At 43.9% G+C, this 16,515-nt stretch overlaps 1 protein-coding gene across 5 annotated transcripts in view; it reads right to left on the reverse strand.

Annotated features, from left to right (window-relative positions):
* LOC143767282 (oocyte zinc finger protein XlCOF8.4-like) overlaps positions 1-16,515 on the reverse strand; it is a 43,319-nt gene that overhangs the window by 2,343 nt on the left and 24,461 nt on the right. For 3 of the 5 annotated variants that reach the window (XM_077255494.1, XM_077255497.1, XM_077255498.1), the window contains exons 5-6: positions 12,393-12,487; positions 8,749-8,836 (exon numbers count right to left, since the gene is read on the reverse strand). In XM_077255494.1, coding sequence (XP_077111609.1) covers positions 8,749-8,836; positions 12,393-12,487 — 183 coding nt within the window. Of the gene's footprint in view, positions 1-8,748; positions 8,837-12,377; positions 12,488-16,515 lie in introns of all 5 variants that reach the window. The other 2 variants (XM_077255493.1, XM_077255496.1) reach the window with 1 other exon arrangement.

Here is a 16,515-nt window from a genome sequence, read left to right on the forward strand (position 1 = left end):
CTACCGGAAAGTGATGGTTGCATCTCGAGGAGCGGGAAAGGCGGCGGAAGGTGAGTATATAATTATTTTTTATTTTTAAAATTATTTTTAACATTAGATGTTTTTACTATTGGCGCTGCATAGGCTGCGTCAATAGTAAAATACTTGGTCACACAGGGTTAATAGCGGCGGTAACGGAGTGCGTTACCCGCGGCATAATGCGGTCTGTTACTGCCGGCATTAACCCTGTGTGAGCGGTGAGTGCAGGGGTGTATGCGAGCGCCGGGCAGTGAGTGCGGGGACTAAGGAGCGGCTATTTTTTTCTGGACTGTGCGCGTAGCTGATTGGTCGCGGCAGCTATGACAGGCAGCTGCCGAGGCCAATCAGCGAACGAATAACCGCGACAGACAGACAGAAGGACAGACAGAAAGACGGAAGTGCCCTTAGACAATTATATAGTAGATGATGATATGTTTCCAGTTTGTGCTCTTTCAATCGTTTCCTTATCGATAGGTTTATGCTCCACTGTGAGTCACCAAATGTTTTGACGTAGATGTTAAATGGAGACTGTAAGAGACAGCTACATGTAGCTTAGCACAGAGCTGGGAATATGGGATCTGCAGTATGGTTATGTACAAATAAGCACTGGTTTTGTTTCTTTCTGTTTTATCTTTAAAGGGAACCTGTCACCCCCAAAATCGAAGGTGAGCTAAGCCCACCGGCATCAGGGGCTTATCTACAACATTCTGTAATGCTGTACATAAGCACCGATGTATCCTGAAAGATGAGAAGAAGAGGTTAGCTTATACTCACCCAGGGGCGGTCCTGCTGCAGTTCTGGTCCGATGGGCGTCGCGGTCCGGTCCGGGGCCTCCCATCTTCTTACGATGACGTCCTCTTCTTGTCTTCACGCTGCGGCTCCGGCGTACTTTGTCTGCCCTGTTGACCTTTCCCGGCGCCTGTGCACTGCAGTACTTTGCTCTGCCCTCAACAGGGCAGGCAAAGTACGCCTGCGCCAGAGCCGCAGCGTGAAGACAAGAAGAGGACGTCATCGTAAGAAGATGGGAGGCCCCGGACCGGACTGCGATGCTCATCGGACCAAAACCGCAGCAGGACCGCCCTTGGGTGAGTATAATCTAACCTCTTTTTCTCATCTTTCAGGATACACAGGGGGCTTATCTACAGCATTACAGAATGCTGTTGATAAGCCCCTGATGCCAGTGGGCTTAGCTCACCTTCAAGTCTGGGGGTGACAGGTTCCCTTTAAGCTAACTAAGCAGTGAATACAACAAAAAAAGTTCATTTGTATTTTTTTTAATGTGATGGAAGCTAACGGAAACATTTGCACGACTGTCGACTTTTAGCACTGGTACCATCATAATCGTACTGAAGGAATAATCTTTACTGCAAACTGTGGTAACAAAAAAAAAACAAAATATAAAACCGTAAAATATTTTGGGGGGGACATTTTACTGGCAAATTTGATATTTTTGCTTCTATTTTCCAGTACATTATATGGCAAATAAATTGTGTAATTCAAAACTACATCTAGTTCCACAAGACAACAACTCTTATAAAATAAATAAAAAAAAAAGAAAACTTGCCCCCTCATTATGTGGTTAAAGGATCTTTTTTGTGATATTTTAAAATAATTTGCAGAGAGCTGACCTAATACTTGTCATGCAGTGCTAGCTAGGTGTCCCACCAGTCTCTATGCTTCCACTTCCAGATGAACACGTGATCAAGCAGGGGCAGACACTGACAGCTTGGGGCCCCTGTGCAAGAAAGGTGTCTGGGCTCAACTCCTTTTATGGCAACAAAGTTGCAGATATACAATATTAATAAACACACACACACACACACATACAGTGGGGGAAATAATTATTTGATCCAGTGCTGATTTTGAAAACTTGCTCACTGACAGACATGAACAGTCTATAATTTTAAGGGTAATTTAATTTAATCAGAAAGATAGAATATCAAAAATAAAATCCAGAAAAACACATTGTATAAATTATACACTATGTTCCAAATTATTATGCAAATGACATTTTTCTCTGATTTTCGTAAATGGTTGGTGCAAATGACAATCAGTCTAATAAAAGTCATCACCCGATAGAGTATACATCGAATTTTATTGAAGAAACCTCCCAATGATAACAGTATAATCTCTAAAATGAATAAAAACTCAAAATGCACTGTTCCAAATTATTAGGCACAGTAGAATTTCTAAACATTTGATATGTTTTAAAGAACTGAAAATGCTCATTTGAAGAATTTGCAGCATTAGGAGGTCACATTCACTGAGCAAAAAAGCTATTTAACTCCAAAACATCCTAACAGGCCAAGTTACATGTTAACATAGGAGCCCTTCTTTGATATCACCTTCACAAGTCTTGCATCCATTGAACTTGTGAATATTTGGAGAGTTTCTGCTTGTATTTCTTTGCATGAAGTCAGAATAGCCTCCCAGAGCTGCTGTTTTGATGTGAACTGCCTCCCACCCTCATAGATCTTTTGCTTGATGATAATCCAAAGGTTCTCGATAGGGTTGAGGTCAGGGGAAGATGGTGGCCACACCATGAGTTTATCTCCTTGTATGCCCATAGCAGCCAATGACTCAGAGGTATTCTTTGCAGCATGAGATGGGGCATTGTCAGCATGAAGATGCTTCTGCTCCTGAAGGCATGTTTCTGCTTTTTATACCATGGAAGAAAGTTGACAGTCAGAAACTCTATACACTTTGCAGAGGTCATTTTCACACCTTCAGGAACCTTAAAGGGCCCTACCAGCTGTTCTGGACCAAAACATGACTCCTCAACTTCCTTGCTGACGTCGCAGCCTTGTTGGGACATGGTGGCCATCCACCAACCATCCACTACTCCATCCATCTGGACCATCCAGGGTTGCTCAACACTCATCAGTAAACAAGACTGCTTGAAAAATAGTCTTCATGTATGTCTGGGCCCACTGCAACCATTTCTGCTTGTGATCACTGTTTAGGGGTGGCCGAATAGTAGGTTTATGCACCAAAGCAAGCCCTTGAAGGATCCTACACCTTGAGGTTTGAGGGACTCCAGAGGCACCAGCAACTTCAAATAACTTTTTGCTGCTTTGTAATGGTATTTTGGCAGCTGCTCTCTTAATTCAATGAATTTGTCTGGCAGAAACCTTCCTCAATATGCCTTTATCTGCATGAACTCTGTTTCAGTCATAAATCTCTTCATAGTATGATGATCACTCCTAAGTTTTCGTGAAATATCTAATGTTTTCAAACCTTGTCCAAGGCATTGCACTATTTAACACTTTTCAGCAGCAGAGAGATCCTTTTTATTTCCCATATTGCTTGAAACCTGTGGCCTTCTTAATTTTTAAGTAGTTTTCCTTTAATTAGAATCACCTGGAAAACTAATTACCACATGTATTTAAGCTTGATTTCAGTGATCCATTGAGCCCTGAGACACAATACCATCCATGAGTTTATTTGAAAAACAAAACGATTAAATCTTTATGACACTTAAATCCAATTTGCATAATAATTTGGAACACAGTGTATAAATTGCATTTGCAGTGAGAAATAAGTATTTGATCCCTCAGGCAAACAAGACTTAATACTTGGTGGCAAAACCCTTGTTGGCAAGCACAGCAGTCAGATGTTTTTTGTAGTTGATTATGAGGTTTGCACACGTCAGAAGGAATTTTGGTACACTCCTCTTTGCACATCATCTCTAAATCATGAAGATTTTGAGGCTGTCGCTTGGCAACTTGGAGCTTCAACTTCTCCATAAGTTTTCTTTGGGATTAAGCTCTGGAGACTGGCTAGGCCACTCCATGACCTTATTGTACTTCTTTTTGAGCCACTTCTATGTTGCCTTGGCTGTATGTTTTGGGTCATTGTCTTGCTGGAAGACCCAGCCACGACCAATTTTTAGTGTCCTGGCGGAGGGAAGGAGGTGGTCACTCAGGATTTTACCGTACATGGCTTCATCCATTCTCCCATTGATGTGGTGAAGCAGTCCAGTGCCTTTGGCAGAGAAACAACCCCAAAACATGTTTCCACATCCATGTTTGACAGTGGGGATGGTGTTCTTTGGGTCATAGGCAGCATTTCTCTTCCTCCAAAAATGGCAAATTGAGTTAATGCCAAAGACCTAAATTTTTGTCTCATCTGACCACAGCACGTTCTCCCAATCACTCACAGAATCATCCAGGTGTTCATTGGCAAATGTCAGATGGGCCTGCACATGTGCCTTCTTGAGCAGGAGACCTTGCGGGCACTGCAGGATTTTAAACCTTTACGGTGTAATGTGTTACCAATAGTTTTCTTGGTGACTGCGTTCCCAGCTGCCTTGAGATCATTAACAAGTTCCCCCGTGTAGCTTCAGGCTGATCTCTCACCTTCCTTATGATCAAGGATACCCCATGAGGTGAGATTTTGCATGGTGCCCCAGATCGATGTCGATTGAGTCATTTTGTATTTCTTCCGTTTTCTTACTATAGAACCAACAGTTGTCTCCTTCTCACCCAGCGCCTTACGTATTGTTTTGTAGCCCATTCCAGCTTTGTGCACGTCTATGATCTTATCCCTGACATCCTTAGAAAGCTCTTTGGTCTTGCCCACCTTGTAGAGGTTAGAATCTGACTGATTAATTGAGTCTGTGGACAGGAGTCTTTTATAAAAGTGACTATGTAAGACAGCTGTCTTTAATACAGGTAATGAGTTGATTAGGAGCGTCTAACTAGTCTGTAAAAGCCAGAACTCTTAATGGTTGGTAGGGGATCAAATACTTATTTCTCACTGCAAAATGCAAATAAATTTACATAATTTATACACAGTGATTTTCCGGATTTTATTTTTGATATTCTATCTCTCAATGTTAAAATTAGCATATCCTTAAAATTACAAACTGTTCATGTCTTTGTCAGTGAGCAAACTTACAAAATCAGCAAGGGATCAAATACTTATTTTCCCTAGTAGCAGCGGGTCACAAGAGGAAGGACCCGATGGCTGCAGCTATCTCCTGTACCCAGTGCTAATGAGAAATGAATATTTACTCCATTCCACGCCCATGGGCACGGAGGGCAGGGAATATTAATTTCTTTTTAATAGCAGACATGCTATTAGTCGCAGCAGCCGGCTTGATGCAGGTGCCAGGCGTTTGAGTGTGCCTACTACTTAACCCAATGAATTATGCAGTGAATAATATATATATTATGCAGTCAATCCACAGCAAAAATGGTGCGTGTGAACAGACACTACAGGGGTTTTCTGAGAATGTAAAAATAATTAGCATGAAATGATAAATCCCCTGCGGCTCTAACACCGACGATGCGGGGGTCTTTGCCAGTCTCAGCACTGGGCTGCAGTGGTCTTGTAGCTGCACCTTGTATTATAGCTGCAAAGTGAATAATAATAACCATCAGGGGGCCCGAATCATCGGCCACAGGGCCAGAGGGGATTTAGCAGAGTAGTTTGGGGGACATGTAGGACTTTTTTTTTAATCGCTTTTTATTCTGCTGTTTGTGAGGTAGGATGTAGAAAAAGACGGCAATTCTGCTAATGTTTTCTATTATTTGACTGTATGGCCCCTTCACACAACTGTGTATCATGTTTTTCACAGATGCCACGACTTGTACCCTATTTAACCTACGGTGCTGCCCTTATGTCCATGTTTTCCCAGCAGCAAAGATGACAAGGGACAAAAGACAAGTCTATTGGTCTGTGTAAACATGCCATCCATGTGCCGTACATGTGCTGTACGTTGCCGTCCGAGTTTAACATGGAAAGTATGTGAGAAGCTTTGTAATTTCATGTCCAGTATCCATACCGGAAAAACACAGATGGCACACAGACGGCACACTGATTGAAAACACTGGTGACACCGATATCGGTGTAACACGTACGTGTTTTATATGGACATGTGAAGGGGGCCTAACAGTGTTGTTGGTGGAATATTTCAGGATTGGGGGTTCAACTTTGAATTTTGCCCAGGGCCCCAATTTGTCTAAAACTGGCCCTGGGTAGAGCTATAGAAAGAGCCTGAATATCACTGACTCTTCTAGCTGATGTCAATGCTATCAACAGGGCTGTTTTGAGTGAAAGAACCTTAAGGGTTGCAGATTCTATGGCTTCAAAAGACTCGTCCTCTCCCTCCTTAACAGCACCCTGTCAAATTCCACGCCTTCAAGTGTAGGCTGGCTGCTCGTGGATGGAATAATGGACCTTGATAAAGGAGATTCGTCACCTCTGGAAGAACCCATGGATAGGACACTGACATTATTCTCATGAAAACCATGGATCCTCGATCTGTCCTTCCTGATTATTTAGCGTTATTTCCAGGTTGAAAATCCAGGGGGCCAGAAATGCATTTACCCCTAAGGGATCCTCCCTGGGGTCCAGGGAACAAAACACAATCACTTTTCAGTTTAGCCTGCTGGCAAAAACGTCTATGACTGGGAGACTGCACATCAGAATTATCTGATTGAAGATTTTCTGATTCGGCTCCCTCTTCCCTTGTCTTAGAGGATTGTGGCTTAAGAAGTCTGCTTTGGTGTTTCCCTTTCCTTTCATAAGCAGAGCTGTCAGGGAGAGATGACCCACCGCTAACTGACATAAAGCTCTGTCACCTCCATCAAAGATTTCAAATGAGTTCCATATGTATGGGCACATGATAATACACATCCTTCAAATCCAGGACTGCCATGAAACAACCAAGAATAAGCAATTTTATTGCTAATTTAATGGATTCCATTTTAAAGGTCTGCACTTTCAGGAACTTGTTTAGAGCCTTCAGATTAACTATAGTTCTGAATCAGAACTCTGATTTGGTTATTAGAAAGAGAGGAGAGTAGAACCCCCTCCCTCTTTCAGACTCCGGGAGGACGCTTTCTAAACTAGGTCCAGGATTTCTGTCTCTAGTGCCAATTGCTCTCTCAAGGAAGAACGAGGAGGGGTCAACACAAATCTTTTTTGCGGAAACGACTATTCTCTCTCCTGATTTAATCAGGTTGAGGATCCAGTTACTAGCCGAAATGTACTCCCAGGCAGGGAAGAAGGGCAAAAGCCTTCCCCCTACTCGGGATGGGAGTCAGTGGCCCGATTTCCTGGCCTCCTGGGAAGAGGTTCACAACATGAGTCCTCTACCTTTTCTTATCCGATCTTCCCATTTGTCCTGCTCCCTGGAAGGTTTGCTTCGGACAAAAGTCCTTCTTCAGAAGGATCTCTGTAGTTAGGCATAGACAGACTGGGGAACCACTTCTTGGCCTTCTCTAGAATCTAGTCCAGGTCAGGGCCAAAGAGATACTCCCTCTCACAAGGGATGGAACACAGTCTCAACCTGGCCTAGGTGTCCCCCGGCCAACATTTCAGCCACAAAGCTCTACGAGCTGCGTTGGAAACCTTATAGTCTGCTGAGGCATCTGGCTACCCCCTGCGTAAGCAGAATGGTGGCCAAAATATGATCCCTTGCCACCCAGTCCTTTAACTGGGATTAGACTATCCAGCCAGATCATCAAGGACCTGACCGTACACGTTACTGCTACTGCCGGTTTCAGGGCCCCAGCTGATGTCTCCCACATCTCCTTAAGAAATGTGTCTTCTTTCCTATCCAGTGGATCTCTCAATGCCCTCATATCATCAAAGGGTAAAGAAGCTCTTTTGAAAGACTTGGTTATTGCAAAGTCGCATAATTACAAAGATGGTTCATCAAAGGGGTACTTTCTCTTGAAAGAAGTGGGTAGGGAGCATCTCCTTTCTGACCTCTTCCATTTTCCACGCACTGGAGCCCGGATAATTTCATTCAACGGGAAGGATCTTCGTTTCCTCTGATTTAGGCTTCGGAACATTATCTCTTGCACTGATTTCTAAGGCTTAGTGTCCATAATGCCCATAGTGGATCTGATTGATTTTTCCAGTCTATCTACTTCTTCTAGTGGGAAACAATGGAGACCTGATACACTATCTGAAGATGGGTGTGTACTTGCCACGTCATTGGCCGTCCCCCCGGCCGCCTCACCAGCCTCGTCATACTGCCCTGCTCCCGGGCTAATCATCCAGGAGTGTGGCACTTCTGGCTTCGGCCACACTACACATCGTTGCGGGGAGGGTATCCAGGGCAGGGCATGCACACTGCAAACGCTCGCGGACCCTCTGAGTCACGCCAGAGCTGTCCATCACCAGTCAGGGGATTCTGCTCACATTGCATCCACACACAAGTGAAAGCTCCCTTGGACCCACCGTGGCACTACCAGTATTCCTGCAGGTCTGGGAAGGAAACTCTCATCTTCTTCTTCTAAGAAATCACAGGTAAGCCTACACCAGGTTCCCCCATCAAAGAAAGAAAACCAACTGATGCAAGGGAGAGGTGCCACCCTTTTTAGCCTATAGGTTGCCTGTCCTTGGTGGGTGGATTCCCTCTCTCGTGGTGCTGTCATGGGTGATTGATCAAGTATATTTTCTTATTCCAGTATCTCTCAATCACCTCTATTTCACAGGGTCCTGGCCTGCCATGTCAAGCAGCAGTATGCGGTTTACAGTTGCATCTACAAGAGGTAAAACACACACCCAGTCAAGTACCCTTTTCTGTAGTGTTCAGGGACATGGAAACAAAGAGCTACCCAAAATAAATAAAGAGATAATTATTATTATTATTATTATAACAAGCTATGACCATAAAAATAATGTACCATACCCTTAAAGACGCCAACACATAAATATAGCAGCCAATAAATGAATAGACTGACTCCTCTGCACTTAGTGGGTACTGCTCACCTGTGTGGTTATCTGTAGGAATCTCATTACACTGCTCATCACCACTGACATATGTCTCTGTAGTATTAATGAGGATCAGATTTTTTTCCTAAAACAAATATTGCAAAAGTTATTCAAAGATGGAGAAGGATAACGTAGAACAAAAGATAACAAATGAACATGACAGTAAATCTCTACAGGTCTCATGTATAAATCCAACCTTTTGACTTAATTCTAACCAGCAGTCTCCATAACCAGACAGCATCTAATGTCTATGATAAGTTTCATTCATTGTCATCTCCACCAAGAATAAAACGTGCACTGAATAACCACTAAATTAGAGACACTGTCAGGGGTGTGTCAGATGCTGCAGACAGTCGCTCTGCCTCTGGCTGCAGAAGGTCTCTGCCTTTGGCTTTGCAGATGCCTTCTTAATCCTTCTGACTCTTGGATCAAGTGGCAACCTCCCTCCGGCACTAATTGACACACCTGGACCTGGGTTTTATAGACTCCCAGTCTGCTTCTGGGAATCGTCAGTGATATGCACATTTCTCCCTTGTGAAGGCTTGGAGCTATAGCTGTCAGCTATCTTCCTCTCTGGTGCTATTGGAGGACGTCTGATGTTACCTCTCTGAGTCTGCTCAAGATAAGTGCCCCCCTTGTTCGTCTATCCTCTCTGTCTTTAGTTGAAGTGGGGACTGACTCGTGCTCACGTCTTCTCCCTAACTAGGGCCTATCGCTAAGGGTCAGTCAGAGATTAGGTTCCTGCTCTGCGATAGGTGCAGAACCTATAGGAGGACATTTAGGGCAGATGGGGTGATGTTAGAGCTCCCTAGGGGTCTCCACTCCTCACTTCCCTAGTGTTTGGGCTCCCCCTCATCTCCTCGTGTTGCACTCAGTCTTCCCACACTGTGCATGACAGACACCCAACTAGTAGTGCATTGGATCTTCAGAATCTTGGCAATTCATTGAGTCATAGATTCCATTTAGGTGGTGAAATTATTCCGCAGGAATAATGGCCCATGCGGACAGGATAGGTTTCTGAAGATGCCCCAAATTAGATGGGTCTGACGTGCTCTTCGCACAATTACCTCATCTCAGGATTAAGATCTAGGGACTGTGAAGGCCGGCTGTTATGATCTGGTGGCCTAGGAGCAGCATGAGACGTACTCTGAAGAAGGTGGTACCTGTACTGACAGCGGACCCTGAACACCGCAACTAGAAGTAGGCGTGGGATGTTCCTGTCACTCCCTAGACACCTCGTCACAGCCGGAGGACTAAATACCCCTAGAGATAGAAACGGAAAACTATCTTGCCTCAGAGAAAATCCCCAAAGGATAGACAGCCCCCCACAAATATTGACTGTGAGAGGAGAGGGAATTAACATACACAGACTGAAATCAGGATTTAGCAAAGGAGGCCATTCTAAGAGATAGAAAGGATAGGATAGAGTACTATGCGGTCAGTATTAAAAAACTAGAAAATATCCACCACAGAAAATACAAAATCTCCACATCTAACTAAAGGTATGGAGGGTATATCTGCATCTCCAGAGATACCAGCTTGGATGAGCAAGTCCTTATACAGACCAAGCTGGACAAGACAAAACATAGAAATGCACTGAACTATAAAGCCCACAGCATGTGGACTGCAAAAAACAAAGCCAGAACTTATCTTTGTTGAAATAAACAGCAAAGCAGGAGAGACCAAACAGAGATGTGAATCCCCCAGGAACAGTGGACAACTGGCACTGACTAAAGGGTGAAACAAAGCTAAATAGCCCAGTGTATTCAGACACATTCGTTGGACACCAGTGCTTTATTCATTTGCAGTTGCATGACTTGTACATCTAATAATAATAATAATCTTTATTTATATAGCGCCAACATATTCCGCATTAAGTGGACACACCTGATGAAATGCTGCGATCGAAGACAGCAGCGCTACCACTTATAACCACCGGAGGGAGCCCAAGAGCAGAATTCACAACAGCCGGCGAAGCAAGAAAAAGAAAACACTGCACTGTCATGATGAAATAGTCCGTGGTCATACCACCATTGTGACAGGGTGCATTGATTGTCCTTCTGCAATAGGGTAAACCGCTGTCATGAAGGCATGACCTTGGTCTTGCACGATACTTTGGCAAGTCCTGGTGTCCAATCATCTGCAGCTAACAGACGTCACAGAATGGACAAAGAAACCATCTCCCACACTTACTGCACCTAATGAAATGTTGAAATCTGGCAGCCTAGCAGCACTGGGATCCTGGGTTCAAATCCAACCAAAGACAACATCTGCAAGGAGTATGTTCTCCCCATGTTGGCGTAGGTTTACTCTGGGCACTCTGGTTTCCTCCCACACTGCTAATAAATATGGATAGGGAATCTAGATGCATCAGAAATCTGGATTCATGAGACCATTTAATATTTTTCACTGCTCAATTATGTAATTTTTGCACTCTTTTGCACAATTAAATTTTCCCCGTTTCCCTTAGGAATCAATGTAACTTGATCTGGCTGTCTGCTGTTGTAGCCCATGTGTGATAAGGAATGCTGGATGAGTGTATTCAGACACATTCGTTGGACACCAGTGCTTTATTCATTTGCAGTTGCATGACTTGTACATCTAATAATAATAATAATCTTTATTTATATAGCGCCAACATATTCCACAGCGCTTTACAGTTTAACAGTTTCAAACAACAGTCATAGGTAACAATGTTAACAATACAGTAATAAAGCAAAATAAGACAAAATAAGACGACCCTGCTCGTGAGAGCTTACAATCTACAATGAGGTGGGGAGATACAAAGTAAAGGTGTGTATTTACAATGATGTATATACAATGATGGTCCAGCCATCTTCAGCGAGTGGGGGGTAGATGGAGATAGTGAATGGGCTACACACACACAAACATAAAATTAGTTTGATTAGGGAACGTGATAGGCCGCTCTGAACAAATGTGTTTTGAGCGAGCGCCTAAAACTATGCAAGTTGTGGATGGTCCTAATATCTTAGGGTAGAGCATTCCAGAGGATTGGCGCAGCACGGGAGAAGTCTTGGAGTCGGGAGTGGGAGGTACGGATTAGTGCAGAGGTTAGTCGAAAGTCATTTGCAGAGCGCAATGGTCGGCTAGGCCGATAGACAGAAATGAGGGAGGAGATGTAAGGGGGTGCCGCACTGTGGAGAGCTTTGTTGGTGACCTCATGCTCAACAGATTGATTCTTAATTTCCTTTAACGAGTTGTTTACATCCACAGAATCCACTCTGATTAGATGCTTTTTCCTTCATCACAATATAATCAGTAAACACTTGACAAGATTGTAAATATAAAACCTAAAAGGCTTTTTTTTTTTTTTTAAATACTGGCCCTGGCTAATCTGGCACTGATGATTAATGTCTCATTTGAAGTCGCTCAGAATAGTAGATTTTTCCACTACCGTGGATTCACACTAAAGCTGAACCCTAGAAAACACTTAATTTCAGTTTTCAGTATTGCAGTCCAAAGTCACAGGTTTACTGTTCATAAAGGAAGGCTCCATGAAATCAATTGTATCTCTAATAAATTGGTCTTAATAGTAGTGGACAAAACAAGACTGAACATAAGACCTTGACAGTCTTCTACACATCATCAGGAACATTTTATGATACCTTTTCTCCATCTACCTGATCTTGAAGAACATTGAGGTTTTCATCTGGACCATCCTGTGGATGAAGAGGACGGGGACATCTCTCTGATGCTATTCTCTCACTGGATATAACTTAAGGAAACAAATGCAGGGACTGAATTCACTCTTTATATACATATATAGGTGCATCTCATGAAATGAGAATATAATCAAAAAGTTAATTTATTTCAGTTTTTCAATATAAAAAGTGAAACTCGTATATTATATAGAGTCATTACAAACAGTGTGATCTATTTCAAGTGTTTATTTCTGTTAATGTTGATGATTATGGCTTACAGCCAATGAAAACCCCAAAGTCATTGTCACAGTAAATTAGTATACTTTACACCAGCTTGAAAATAGAATCATTCTTACCGTTAATTCGGTTTCTAGTAACCCACCACGACAGCATACCTGGAGGATGTTACCCCTTTCCTAATAGGGACAGGAAATGACCAAGAGGTTAAATAACCCCTCCCACATCCTCCCCCTCAGTGTTATTATAAAGGACCAGAGGAGAAGGAATGCTTCAAATTATATTTATTCTTTCCAGAACGTATATCAAGCAAAGGGAGGGATTACTCCTGCTGTCGTGGTGGGTTACTAGAAACCGAATTAACGGTAAGAATAATTCTATTTTCTCTAGTAACCCCCCACGACAGCACACCTGGAGCAGTACCCAAGAGTAACATTTAGGGAGGGACAATAGCTCTAAGGACTTTTTCTCCGAAGGCTAAGGGTACCGTCACATTAAACGACGCTGCAGCGATATAGACAACGATGCCGATTGCTGCAGCGTCGCTGTTTCGTCGTTGTGTGGTCGCTGGAGAGCTGTCACACAGACAGCTCTCCAGCGACCAACGATGCCGAAGTCCCTGGGTAACCAGCGTAAACATCGGGTTACTAAGCGCAGGGCCGCGCTTAGTAACCCGATGTTTACCCTGGTTACCAGTGTAAATGTAAAAAAAAAAAAAAAAAACACTACACACTTACATTCCGGTGTCTGTCGTGTCCCCCGGCGTCCGCTTCCCTGCACTGTGTCAGCGCCGGCCGGCCGTAAAGCAGAGCACAGCGGTGACGTCACCGCTGTGCTCTGCTTTCACTTTACAGCCGGCGCTTACACAGTGCAGGGAAGCGGACGCCGGGGGACTCGACAGACACCGGAATGTAAGTATATAGTGTTTGTTTTTTTTTCATTTACACTGGTAACCAGGGTAAACATCGGGTTACTAAGCGCGGCCCTGCGCTTAGTAACCCGATGTTTACCCTGGTTACCAGTGAAGACATCGCTGAATCCGCGTCACACACCGATCCAGCGATGTCAGCGGGAGATCCAGCAACGAAATAAGGTGCTGGCCTTCTAGCTCCGACCAACGATGTCACAGCAGGATCCTGATCGCTGCTGCGTGTCAAACACAACGATATCGCTATCCAGGAAGCTGCAACGTCACGGATCGCTGTCGTTATCGTTGTTAAGTTGTTCAGTGTCAAGGTACCTTAAGTCTTCTTACATCAGGTCTAGTCTGTAATGTTTGGAAAACGTATGGACCGAGGACCACGTAGCAAATCTGCATATTTGCTCAATGGAAGCACTGGCTTTCTCGGCCCAGGAGACAGCTGTTGCCCTAGTAGAATGAGCTGTGAATTTCTCTGGCAGTGGAAGGCCCTGAATCTGAGAAGCCTCCAAGATTGCTCTTTTGATCCAATTCGCAACTGTAGATTTGGAAGTCTTCTTCCCCCTATTCTGGCCGAGAAGATGAATAAACAGATTCTGATCCTTCCTAAATTTCTCTGAAGCTTGAAGATAATAAAGTACCATTCTCCGAACATCCAAAGTATGGAATTGTTCTTCTTCCTCATTCTTTGGTTCCTGTTAGAAGGAGGGAAGAATTATCTCCTGCGACTTGTGGAAATCCGAGACGACTTTTGGGAGAAAGGATGGATCCAATCGCAGGATAAGCCTGTCTTGTAGAATTTTCATGTAGGGCTCATTGATTGACAGGGCTTGTAGTTCACCAACTCTTCTGGCTGTAGTTATAGCTACCAGGAAGGTGGTCTTCCAGGTGAGTTTATCCATACTTATTGATGACAAGGGCTCAAAAGGTGGAATTGTAAGTCCCTTTAGGACTATATTGAGGTCCCAGGATGGGACTATATTTATGGGTCTTGGAGATATGCGGGATGCCGCCGTCATAAATTCTTATCCATCTATGGTCGGCTAAAGATTGGTCAAAATACAAGCTCAGGGCTGCCACCTGTACCTTGAGGGTGCTGGGTCTGAGACCTTTTTCCAGCCCATTCTGTAAAAAATCCAGGATCCTGGCTAGGTTCGGCCTATTTGGGTTAGGCCGTTCAGGAGCACTCCATGTGATAAAGGTCTTCCAAATTTTTTGGTAAATTGAATTGGTTACTGTCTTTCGGCTATTTTGTAGTGTTTTAATGACGTTCTTTGATAGCCCTCTGGTCCTCAGAATTGAGAATTCAGAAGCCAGGCATTCAGGTGTAATCTCTCAGGATCTGGATGAAGTATTGGCCCTTGGTAGAGAAGGTTCTTGAACGGAGGTAGTGTTATCGGTCCATCTATTTTTAGGCTGATGAGGGTCCCAAACCAGCTTCTTTGGGGCCAAAATGGAGCCACCAAGATCACCCTGACTTTCTCTGCTCTTATTTTCTGTAGGAGTCTTGGTAGAATTGGTAATGGAGGAAAAGCATACGCCAGTGTAAATGTCCATGGCTGGGCCAATGCGTCCACACCTAGCCCCGGATTGGTTGGATCTAGCGAGAAAAACTGGTCCACCTTTGTGTTCTGACCGTTTCCGAACAGGTCCACTTCTGGCTGTCCCCACCTTCTGGCCAGTATCTGAAAGACTTCCGGGTCTAGGCTCCATTCTCCTGGATGGATCTTTGTCCTGCTCAGGAAGTCGGCCTGTATATTTATTTCTCCTTTTATATGTAGGGCAGATAGAGAGAGAACATGTTCGAGTATATTTTTATATGGAATTCTGAACAAGAGTTACTGCTGCTTTGAGAACCTCCTCTACCTTTTAGTTCTCGTAAGTTCGAGGATCGTTGGCTTATCTCGGTTGGCCAGTATCCCTGGAATATGTGCTGGTCTACCATAGCTCCCCAACCTTTTCCGCTGGCATCTACTCTTAGTCACCGCTGGGTCCTGCAACCAGGGAACTCCTCTGATTAAGTTCTCCTTTTGTAGCCACCATGTCAATGAGGACTTTACGCGCAGTGGTATTCGGATCTTTTTATCTAGAGAATCTGGGGATCCGTCCCAGACTGACAGAATGAGTTTGGAGTATTCTGGTGTGGGCTTGTGCCCATGCCGCCATCTGGATGCATGATGTCATGGTCCCCAGAACTGACATGGCGCATCTTAGAGATACTATCTTTTTGTCCCGCAACATTCTTATCTTTGATGTCAGCAGGGTCCGTTTTTGTTCGGGCAAGAAAAATGTTTGGTTGTGAGAGTCTAACAGGACTCCTAAAAAGATCTTTGTTGTTGACGGAACCATATCCGATTTTTGGGGGTTTACTACCCAGCCTAGAGACGACAAGATCTGGACTGTCGTTTGAAGATGCTCCTGTAGAATTGGAACTGTGGGAGCCACTACCAAGAGGTCGTCGAGGTACGGGATTATGCATATATGCCGACCTCTGATGTAGGCCATTACCTCGGACATGATCTTTGTGAAGATCCTTGGGGCTGAGGATAGACCAAACGGGAGGACATTGAACTGCAAGTGGTCTATGTCTTTCCCTCTGGTGACTGCAATTCTTAGGAATTTCCAATAAGTTTGATGGATTGGGATGTGATAATATGCATCCTGTATAGTCGCCATGATGAAATCTTGTCCTATTAGGGGTACTGTCGATCTGACGGATTCCATCCTGAATCTTCTGTAGGTTACATATTGATTCAGGGGTTTCAGGTTGATTATTATCCGATGGGTTCCATTTGTTTTTTTTTATATCAGGAGTAGGTTGGAATAATGACCTTTGTTCTTCTCGTTCTCCAGGACTGTGGAGATCACATTGTTGACTAAGAGATTCTGTACTCCCGCTATCAATGTGGATTGTAGCTTTGGTGTAGATAAATTTGTTGTCTTTAG

Source organism: Ranitomeya variabilis, chromosome 4, assembly GCF_051348905.1.
Source record: "Ranitomeya variabilis isolate aRanVar5 chromosome 4, aRanVar5.hap1, whole genome shotgun sequence".
Classification (NCBI taxonomy): Eukaryota; Metazoa; Chordata; class Amphibia; order Anura; family Dendrobatidae; genus Ranitomeya; species Ranitomeya variabilis.